The sequence below is a fragment of the Arvicola amphibius genome, chromosome 1 (genome assembly GCF_903992535.2).
Source record: "Arvicola amphibius chromosome 1, mArvAmp1.2, whole genome shotgun sequence".
Classification (NCBI taxonomy): domain Eukaryota; kingdom Metazoa; phylum Chordata; class Mammalia; order Rodentia; family Cricetidae; genus Arvicola; species Arvicola amphibius.
The window spans coordinates 164,555,900-164,567,399 of NC_052047.1; the positions used below are offsets into that span (position 1 = coordinate 164,555,900).

Genomic DNA, 11,500 nt, shown 5'->3' on the forward strand with positions numbered 1-11,500 from the left:
TAATCTTTCATATACTGTTTTTCAAAAATGATAGAATGTTTTTATAATCTTTAAAAACTGTCTATGTCACTATTCCTAGGTAGAATTATTTACACAGATAAGCAAGTTGGGGATAAAAGGAAACAGCCTTCCAGACTGAAATGATCACTAACACCTATAGGAATGGGGAACGATTTAAAATATTTCTTTCTGGAGAACTTTCAAATTTTAAATTTGTATTTAATTTGGACTTATTGAACCAAATCATCATTACATTTGTGAAGAAAATAAGCTATAGCTTAGTTACTACACAACATTAAAATAAAAGATATCTGACTAACTTTAAATGTAGATTATCAGGACTTTTAAAAAATTAAAAGTTTCTCTTATATCACGTGTATTTGTATATCTATGCGTGGGTTTGTACATCTGAGTGCAATGTCTAAGGAGTCAAGGCGGAGGCATCAGATTCACTAGAACTAGGGTTACAGGCAGTTGTAAATTGCCATATGTGGATGCTAGAAACCAAATTTGGGTTTTTTGAAAGACCAGCATATGCTCTTAACAAATGAGCTAACTATTTAGATCAAGATATTTTATTATTAGTGAACAAATGAAAAATATTACTAGGCTTTAGAAAGTATACCTACATATCAAAGAATTTTATCCTAACCAGTATTTCATACAAACCTATTAAAAGCTGTTCACTAAGCTGGGCATGGTGGTTTACGCCTTTAATCCTTAGACTCAGGAGGCAGAGGCAAGCAGAGTTCAAGGCCAACTAGAGCAAGTTCCAGGACAGTCAGGGCTACAGGGAAATCCTGTCTTGTAAAAAAGTTATTAACTGTTGCTTTTCAGGATCACCACACTTAAGAATGAACAAGCCAAGTAATATATATTTTTTAAATAATTTATTTTTACTTTTTGAGCATTAGTTTTTTGCCTGCATGTATGTCTGTGTGATGGTATCAGATCTTGGAGTTACATAGAGTTGTTAGCTGCCATGTGAGTGCTAGGAACTGAACCCAGGTCCTCTGGAAGAGTAGTCAGTGTAACCTCTGAGTCATCTCTCCAGGCCCAAACTAGTAGTCTCCATTCTAACTGGTAGTGGCTCACAAATCCCAACTCCTAATTGAGGAGCTATGAACAGTTAAGTTGCTAGCTTCTGGGAGAGAATCAGTTTTCTTTGGGTGTGACTCCTGGCATATTAACCAGTGCATAGCCCAAATCAAGGAGAATGTGGACAGCACAAATTGGACTCCATGGGTTATTACAAAAATTTAAAAATGACACAAAATTGGGAGTAGTTGGGGAGGTGGAGGTGGGTGGATACTGAAAAAGTTAAGGGGAAGAAGTAGAGGGTAACTATGATCAAAACACATTGTATGACGTCTCAAAGAATTAACAAAAAGCTGTTAATTGAAAAATATCAAAGTTTGCAAATGAAGTTGTGCATCTACTCTGTCCTAAAGTACCTTTCCCAAAGGAGAAAATGGAGAGATGGCTCAGCGAGTAGAGTGCTCTCAAGTGTGAGGATAGGAGTTTCAATCTCTAGTACCCAGCATGGCAACCTGCCTGTAAACCCACTATTATGGCAGACACATGGAATCTTCTACTCAACCTGGTGAGCTCCTAGTTCTGACCACATCTTAGTAAATAAGTGGAGAGTGAGTGAGGAAAACATACAGTGTCAACCTGTCTCTAAAAATATGTGCACACATGTGTACTCAAATACTAATGTACACTACATAGATACACATGAAAAAAAAGTTAAAAATGCATTTTATAACTTTAATATATAAATACAATATATGGATGATTGAGGTTCATTTGATCTGGAGTACTAATTTACAGATATATGTCACCATAGACATAAAAACAGTAAGTACTAAGAGTGCTGTGTTCAATATAAAGAGTAATATTTGCATATTAACTAAAATTGATTTTATTTAATTAATATTAACTGATATTAACAACATGAAGTGATAAAATGCTTCCTTTTACAAATAACTATAAATGTTAAGAGTACTGTGTTTGATATAAATACTATTGCAATATCTTTTGAATAGTATTTAAGTTTTCTGTGGCATAAAGCCAAAATATTCACCCAAAATTTCCCCACGTCCACTTGTATTTTCTCAGACCTGAGGCAGGAACTGGCACAGATTGCCCACTTGGATGTTTAAGGCTGCAACTTGTTCTTCCACGGTTTTCTGGGACACAGGTTTTTTGTTGATAAACCAAAATGACTGATTTTTTATCACATCAATCTCACGGGTGATTATAAGATTTCCTGAAGTCCTGAACCTAATTAAAGAACAATTGAAGAACTTTTATACTCAAAACGCACATTGTTTTAAGAATAATATTTTCTATCACTTTTCTTATTCCCAATGTCTAAGAAATAAATAGTACTATAATTTTTATTTTTCCTGGAATTTTTGTATCCCTCCCAAGTTAGAAAACTTGGCTTTTTGTTTGTAATTATCCCACATATCAGTTATTATTCAGTTAACATTCAAAATCACCTAGATTGTTGAAATTAAAACAAGTGCCAATACTAACCCCAAACACACCGTTCATTTATCTTTTAATTATCACATCATTCTTTAATCATATATATTGACTACAATTCAAATTGGGTTAGTACATTAAAGGCTAATATAAAATCAGCTAAACTTCCTCTACATGGAAAATTCATGAAAGAAAACTGGTTTCCACATATAAGAATTTCCTTAATCAAAACTCTCTATCCAAAGGGTGAATCATGGATTGTCTACCACGCTCTCCATTCTGAATCCAGAGAGAACTACAGTACATGCCTATGAGGACCGTAATAGAGAATGGGAAAGAAGGGTATTTACTCATGTCTTGCTTTCACAAGTACTTGCTTCATACCGCCCATCTGTTCACCCATCTTCCTGACAAGGGGAACACAGACAAGGCTGTAAGCACATCAGACAAACTTGACCACTATGCTATACTCTAGCCCAAGTATTTCAAAACTGGCAAAAAGCCCTTAATTTATGAAAAATTACATTTTTTCTCTCCCTCTTTCTGAAGTGTGTGTTTGTTGGTTTGAGACAGGGCCACAAATAGTCCAGGCTGCACTTGAATTTGTTATCTGGTGGAGAATGACCTCAAACTCCTGATTCTCCTGAATAGCGGACAACTCCTTACTCTCCTGCCTCTACTTCCTATGTGCTAAAATTATGAAGTATACCATCAGCCCTGTCTACAGCTTCTGAGCATATATTTATGTCATATACTTTTGGTTCATTACCCCCATTAAACTATAATTCTTGAAGAACTTTCCAAAATAGTATTTTTAAAAGACACATTAAAAAGTATTCCGTTGCTTTATGTATCCTTTAAATATCATTTTCTATATTTGCCACAATATTATTTTTTCTTTACCAACATCATCAAAAAAGTATTAATACAAGCTGAAAAACTATACAGAAAAGGGGTGTTTTAGAAGCTTTCACACTTACAGTTCAATTTCAACCACACCTTTGGAACATCCTCTCTTCACGAAAAACCCAACCTACAGTGTAAAAAGAATAAGTGAGCTGCAGCAACAGTATTTCCTGGCTAACAATTCGAGATAAAAAAAAGTCATTACAGTTTGCCCAATCAAGATTTTTTTCCCCCAGTAACTGCAAGAATGTCCATCCTCACTACTTTCTGAAAGGTACAGGCCAGGTCCCTCCACTTTTCCGCTACAGAAATCAGAGTAGTTAAATTATGGACCACTTCAGTGGTAGGCAGTTAAGACTCTTACAATGGTAGTAGTAGTAAATGGAGGAATGCAAATCTGGGTAATCTGGCTCCAGAGCCTGTGGGCTATGTACTTTCGGAAGAGGAAAAAATCCCATTATACCAAATCTACTACTGTTGCAGACCCCCAGAGGCGCACAGATTAAATATTAACAACCACTTTAACAGTGCCTATCCTGTTTTAAAGTCAGACCTGCTATCAAATATCTTTTAAAAATATTAATAAAATTATAATTTACATAGTAAAATAGACATCTGAATTAGTTCTCTCTCTCTCTCTCTCTCTCTCTCTCTCTCTCTCTCTCTCTCTCTCTCTCTCTCTCTCTCTCTATCTCTCTCTCTCTCTCTCTGGTTTTTTGAGACAGGGTTTTTCTATGCAGTTTTAGGAGTCTGTCCTGAAACTTGCTCTGTAGACCAGGCTAGCCTCGAACTCAGAGAGATCCACCTTTGTCTGCCAAATGCTAGAATTAAAGGCATGCGCCATCACTGTCCAGCACTGAACTAGTTTTTACGACTATGAATTTATACACAACACAGATTGACGGGCTAAAACATCACATTAGACCTGAAGTTTGAGCTCCATAAGTACTAAATACTAAAATGACAGAAATGCTGTGGCTCCACCCCTTAGTACTTGGTAGAAAGAGCCAGAAATATCAGAAGTTAAAGGTCATCCTCAACTACACATTAGTACTAGCCAGCCATTCCTATATGAGAACCTGTCTCAAAATACAAAACAAGTGAGGGAGGAGAAATGAACATGATCAAATATATTATATGTTATTATTAAAGAATAAATAAAAACATTTAAAAGCAAACAAGGAAAAGTAGCAATAACACAAAATAAGGTGGGTACAAATTTTTATTTTAAAGTACTATAAAATATACATGGAGAGGTAAGTTTAAGAAAACCACCAACAATAGAAAAAAAATTTAATCAGAATGTAGTGACCAGCAAAACATATGATATATAAAGAATAAGGGCTGGAGAGTTAAGAGCACTTAGTGCTTTCCCAGAGGACCTGAGTTCTGTTTCCAGTATCCATCATGGGTGGTTCACAACTATGTGTAAACCTGACACCCTCCTGTGGCCTCCATAGGTGCACGCACACACGCACACACACACACACACACACACACACACACACACACACACACACATTTAAAAACACAAAACAAAATAAAAAGAAGGCTTTGGAATAATTTTTTAATCATGCTAACAATTTGTGATAATAACTGCAAATAAACTACCATTTATTATAAGCTGTGGAGATAAACAACTGGAAAGCTTCCAAATTTGATTGGCAACCTTGAAGTATATTTATACCCATTTTATAGATAATGAAATTAAGGATAAGAAAGATGGGGTAGGGGCCTCTGTTCTTATAACCCGAGAATACTAGTTTCTACTATAGGTTCAAATCACAGCTCTGTCATACACAAGTTGTTCAGCCTTGGCTGGAGAAGTGACTTGACATTATTTACTCACAGACAAAAAACAATGACATCTCTGAATGAGCTAATTATGTACTGGCTAGTAACAATTAAAATATTTGGTACTAATGAGGGGGAAAAATAGAAAACAGTTCTTATTTATCCATTCAGATGACTTAGATTGTGCTTGTAGTAAAATTTTATACAAACATTTACATAGAAATATATTAAGATATTCTTGTTGAGAACTTGGATCTCACTTAAATATTAAGTATGGAGAAACAAAAGGCCAAGAGTCTGTATTTAGAAACCACTGCACTCCAGGGCCTCCCTTAAATACCCTACCACTTCCAAGAAGAGATATGGTTTCTTTCAAATAAAATCAGGAAAGCTGGTAAAAGCTGCTACAGCACAACCCAATCTAATTGCACAGACTGAGAATACAACCAAGTGCAGAGGGAATGAATTCATGACTTACTTAACAAAGTATATATCAGTAGTCATAAAATAATCTGAGTTGGCCCTTGCAAATTAACTACTTCAACCCTCTCATCTTTGAAATGCAAGTTTAATGTCCAGACCACTGTCCAAGGTCACCAGGCTAATTTATTAACAGAGCAAAGTATTTCTTTCTAGCTTACAAATGCCTCTGATACAGTTTTTTAAAATGAATTTAAATAGGTTTATCTATAATTTTAGAAGGCAGTTGGTTCAATTTTTGTAGCCCTCCATTACATTTTAAAGTATAGCTAAAACTTGGTAATATCATTTGACCAATGCTGCAGTTTTTTTGGTTTTTTTGAGACAGGGTTTCTCTGTAGCTTTGTAGGTTGTCCTGGAACTAGCTCTTGTAGACCAGGCTGGCTTTGAACTCAACAGAGATCCATCTGCCTCTGCTTCCTAGGTACTGGGATTAAAGGCGTGCGCCACCATGGCCCAGCTCTCAGTATTTCATTTTAAGCTTTAACAAAATACTGTTTTTGTTTTGTTTTTGAAACTCTAGTTGAAGAGAGAGTGCATGACATGCCCCATGAATATGTCTGTTCTCTCCTCTCAATTTGTGGGTTTCAGGGATGGAGCGCAGGTTGTAAGTTTGAACTATCTCACTTGCCCACAAACTTTTCTTTTAAAATGTAATTTTATAATTTTTTATAATCTTTGTTAATTTATTCTTAAGTAACTTATACTTACATTGCTATTATTGACAATATCTGGGCCCGGAGAGATGATTCAGTAGTTAAGAACACTTAGTTCTACTGCAGATGGCCAGAGTTTAGTTCCCAGTACACACAATGGAATTGCTCAAAACTTCCTATAATTCCAGCTCCTGGGGATAAGACAGCCCTCTTCCAGCCTACACAGACATGCATGTGCACGCGCAAGCACACACACACATACACACTCAAAAAAAAAAAAAAAAACTTTTAACTCCAATTTTTTTGTTCACTGCTAATGTCCAGAAACTCAACTAAGTTTTAGCTACCTGGTATTCGACAACCCTGAGAAATTTCCCTATTAAGGCATCAGGTTTATCTGGAAATTCTCTTTGGTGAAAGATCTAGCTTTCTTTTTCTAAGTGCTACTATCATTTCTTTGTCTAATATACTGTTCTACATAGAACTTCTAGGGCAGTATTAATAGTAACCTCTTGAGACAATGTAGTTCTAGAAGTTCTAGGTAGAAAGCAAGCTTGGTATACTTAAAAACCTAAAATGTAGAAATTGACTTGTTTCTAAAACAAATGGTTCTGAATTTTCTTAAAAAGTAATTGCATTTACTCACCTTATCTGCACGTCCCATGAACGCAGGTTTGCCTGCTAGTCCAAGGCAAATGGCACACACTATACTTGACTTCCCCGTTCCGTTAGCTCCAATAATCATATTGAGATGGGGCCCAGGAGACACTTCACAGATATCGTATGTTCTGAATTGTAAAGAGGTAAAATCACTAAACAGAACTGAGAGAAAAGACTTTTCTTTGTACGCACATTCATTTTCCATTGCTGTGCATTATCACTGTCCGCAACCCTTTTAAAATTCATTTAAAAGCTAGCTAACCTTGTGAATGTAATATTATTCATGTATTTGGGGGGGAATGAGGTCTTAAGGATTCAACCCAGAGACTTTACATGCTACGTAAGTGATTTATCATCCAGCTATAGCCTTAGCCCTCTAAGTTTTAAATAATCAACTTATAAAGGGAAAATTCTACCAATGGAAAAAAATAAGAATGCATACGTAAAATAAGTACATGGGCTGAGCACAGTGGCACGAGTCTTTAATTCCAGCATTCAGGAAGCAGGGGCAGGCAGATATCTGTGAGGCCAATCAGAGTTACAGAGTAAGATCCTGTTGCTAAACAAACAAACAAACAAACAGAATATCCAAGTTTTATCCTCTTTTGGGAAACTATTATCAAAGCTACCTCACAAGTAAAATAATTTCGAAACAAATTTATATAAAAAGTCATGGCTTTTTTCCTAATGTCTTACAATTACATTTAAAAAATTAAAACAGTAGCTACTATATTTTATATTGTATTTTATCTATATTTATATATTAATACTTAAAGCAATCTAACAGTTATTCTTATTCAAATGATAGGATATGATATATTATCACACCAATAGCTTCACTTTATCATAAAAAAAAAGCCCCTTCATTTCCTTTAATATGCTGCAGGAAGACTTCAAGAATCCACGACAGGCTATGTTCTAAGAATCCTTGTTCCTCTAGGAGAAGACAAGGAGGCATAGCCAGAGATCTGCAATCCTCTCACACACACTATGTTGTCCAGTACTCTCTGACTCCCTCAACAGTTAGTCCATAGTTAAATGAATTAAACATTTTAATTTATATTCAGTACCTAGAAGATTTATATACCTTCTTCTAAACTACTGCCCCTGTGACCTCCTAAAGTGATTTTCTCTTACACATTTTTAACGATTAATTTTATTATTTATTTTTAATATGTGTTTAATTTTCATTATTTGTTAGGGACACTTTGGGCAAGATATGAAGCATACTGTGACTTAGACATTCCCCTAGCTTACCTTTCAAAACCCTTAATTAGAATCCATAAGTAATATACCTTTTCTAGTTCTTTAATGCTTAGGCTCAGGGACACCTAACTAATTCCCCAAGATAAAAGCCAGAATGCTACTAACACACTAAATGTGTAAATAAACAACATACACCAACTTTAATACTTAAAACTTTAAAAAAAGCCAGGTGGTAGCAAAAATAAATACATGGCAAAAGAAAAGCTACACAGATATACATAAAACCTCGTATCACCTGTTTAAAAAGAAAGAAAAGCTAAAGAAAAGGAGCTGGTCTGAAGAGCTGGTTCCACTGTTAGGAGAGCTCATTCTCTTCCAGATGCCCCAAGTTTGGTTCCTAGCACCAACATGAGACAGCTCACAACCACCTGGAACTTGAGCTCCAAGGAGTATAATACCCTCTTTTGGCCTCTAAAGGAACCTGCACATTGTGACATATACAAACACACACACACACACACACATGTGCACACACAAATCTTAAAAGAGGAAAAGGATCTTTTGTAACTTAGCCCTAGTTTCAGCTCTTTCCTAACTCCTTTTTCTATTTCTGCTCAGAATTCTATATTCTATCTATTATATATTTCTTTAAGTTTCTTGGCTAATTTGTGCAGTCTAGAACTCTCTCCCTCCACTCTCAAGTCCACTCGACTTAGTTCATTCACAGCAAATCATGTACTATTTTGAGGCCATCTGAATTCTCTAGGCCTAGCCTCCCCCTACTTGCTTGCTACTTACTTCCTCTCAGCCTCATTCTGTGATGCCTCTTGTTGGCTGTCAACTTGACTACATTTGGAATTAACTAAAACCCAAGCAGCTGGCTACACCTGAGGGATTTTTTTTTCTTAATTATATCACTCGAAGTGTGAAGAACCACTTTTAATCCAGATCCACCTTTAATCTGAGCCACACTTTTTGCCGGCAGTCTCTGTAACGGACAAGGAAGAGAGAAGTTTGCTTCTTCTGCCTGCTTTCTCTCATTCTCACGGCAAGTCCATTCCTTCAGTAGCATTAGAGCCTACTTCTTTGGATTCTGGCATATACTGAACACAAGCTGAGACATCCAGCCGCACGGGCTGAACAACTACTGATTCTTGGACCACTAGTAGACAGCCACTTTTGGACTAGCTAGACCAAAGTCTGTTAGCCATTGTAATAAATGCTCTTTCTATGTGCATACAGACCTGTTCTGTAAGTTCTCCTCTTCTAGAAAATCCCACTATACTCCCCAAACCTAAAGTCTTATTATTAAAATAAACAAAACCATACCCAACTCCGCATTTTTCAACTACTTTTTCTTTTAACCGTCTTTGTCCAAGCATTTTCTCCTCATTCTTCCTTGGTCTACAAAGTTTTGTTTTGTACTGCTTTATCAAAGGGAGCAACATTTTCCAAATATTAAATGTAGGAGGCTCCAGTCTCATTCCAATTCAATGGAGCAGATATTTTTGAAGTAGTACTTAGCTTCCCTGACAGGTCTCCCATGAGTCTCAGGATCTCTAAGTTCATCCTCTTAACTCTTATGATAAATAGGCTTTTTACTCTTCCAATTTATATTTCCTTTTGCTTAATTTCAATGATTTCTGCAATATCAACAATCACCTGTACAAGTCTCCCAAGTCTGTGACTTGCCCACATTGCCTCTGAGCTCCAGGCCGCTAAAAACTCCACCTAGAACATTTCCCGGATACCCCACAGGAACGTTCTAGACACAGGCACCCATGTGTACCCATCAATTATTCTCCCACACTGCTCTCTCCTGGCTAACACCGGACCAGCGAGCTGAAATGGAGACTTGGGAAGAACTAGCGCAGCGCCTAGTTCTACGCCTCACAATCTGGGCAGAGCCTGCCAAACCTCTCCTTTCAGCCCCTACTGTGTTCACCCTGTATTTGTTGCTTTCTGTCTGGCACCCTCTCAAAACCATCGTGCAGACGGCCTCCAGGTTGCTGACTGCCTGCAGGATGAAGCTGTTGTTTCGCAGCAGAGTAACAGACAAGAGGAAGCAATGGTTTCTGACTTCTATCCACGTATGGTCGTTCTTACATCCTATGTCAGGTCGTTCACTCAACTTACAAACCGGCTTTCAGCCAGTCTCTTCTTTTCAGATTTTAATATTTTCTTCACAAAGTTCTTAGAGCTGTGCAAGTATTAGCTTTTTTAGTCGGCATGCCTCCCATGAAACCCTGGGTAGATAAAGTTACAGCAGATACCTCATTTGAGGACGTCTGTCAGATTCAAATCGAAATTCTATATAAACCTGGCAAAAACAACAGCGTCCAGCTTAAATCATCAATAAAGACAGGAAGAAACAGCGATGTGTAAATAAAACGGATGTGCACCTGGTACACAAGTGCTTGGAAAAATAAATGGTAGTAATGCTGCCAGAGTTCTGTAACTCGTATTCAAACCTACATTAAAAAAAAATACCTCAAAAGAAAAACTCTAATAAGACGCTAATTAGGCAATGTTTTTTTCCTAACATTTAGAATCTACTTAACTAGTTGGGATGGGGGCCCGGAAGAAAGGAGGATCTAAAGAGTTAAGAGTCTGAAAGGAGGTACAAAACCAGGGAACACGATTTAATTGTTTTTTGTATATTCAACAACCATTACCATCTTATCTGCCCACTCGGAAAATGTGTACACTTTCAAAATCTGCCACCCTGCTCTAACTGTTGCCTCCTGAGTTCTGTGAAGCGCACAGGTCCCGGGGAGATCACGACTGGCAGTTATACTAGAAGACCTGACCTCTTAGTGTATCCGCTGACTGCATCCGAGCCTTCCAAAACCATTGGCGGGTGGATTAAAAAAAATAATAATAATAAAAAAAATCAGGAGACGCGTCTACTACAGCCAACACGGCCATTCTCCACGGCCTAGGCAGGGACAGCCTCAGGGGAAGCCTGGAACCAGTTCCCCACCGCCGGGCACACCCCCACGACCCCGGGGCCTGCGGGCCGCTTGCTCCCGCCCAGGCGCGGCCTGCGGCCACTCACAAGAAGTTCTCCATGGCGATGCGGACGATTGAGCCCTCCACGAAAGGCCCGGATGGACGCGGCAGGGTCGACGTCGGGTTCGAGTTCTTTCTCTTGCTCGGGACCTCAGAGGAAGCCTCTCTGGAGAGAGCCCTCTTGGAAGCCTGGGGATTCGGGATCATAGTCTTCCCGCTCGGAGTCGCCATCCTGGCTTCCTCCGCGTTCCGCAGCCGCTTCCGTTCTCGGCGAGCCGCAGCCCAGGCTCCCG

At 37.9% G+C, this 11,500-nt stretch overlaps 1 protein-coding gene across 2 annotated transcripts in view; it reads right to left on the reverse strand.

Moving 5' to 3' along the window:
- Positions 1–11,500, reverse strand: part of Smc5 (structural maintenance of chromosomes 5) — a 74,468-nt gene extending 62,968 nt beyond the window's left edge. For both annotated transcript variants that reach the window (XM_038343161.1, XM_038343153.1), the window contains exons 1-4: positions 11,254–11,500; positions 6,976–7,117; positions 3,474–3,526; positions 2,124–2,286 (exon numbers count right to left, since the gene is read on the reverse strand). In XM_038343161.1, coding sequence (XP_038199089.1) covers positions 2,124–2,286; positions 3,474–3,526; positions 6,976–7,117; positions 11,254–11,438 — 543 coding nt within the window. In that variant the 5' untranslated portion in view covers positions 11,439–11,500. The remainder of the gene's footprint in view (positions 1–2,123; positions 2,287–3,473; positions 3,527–6,975; positions 7,118–11,253) is intronic.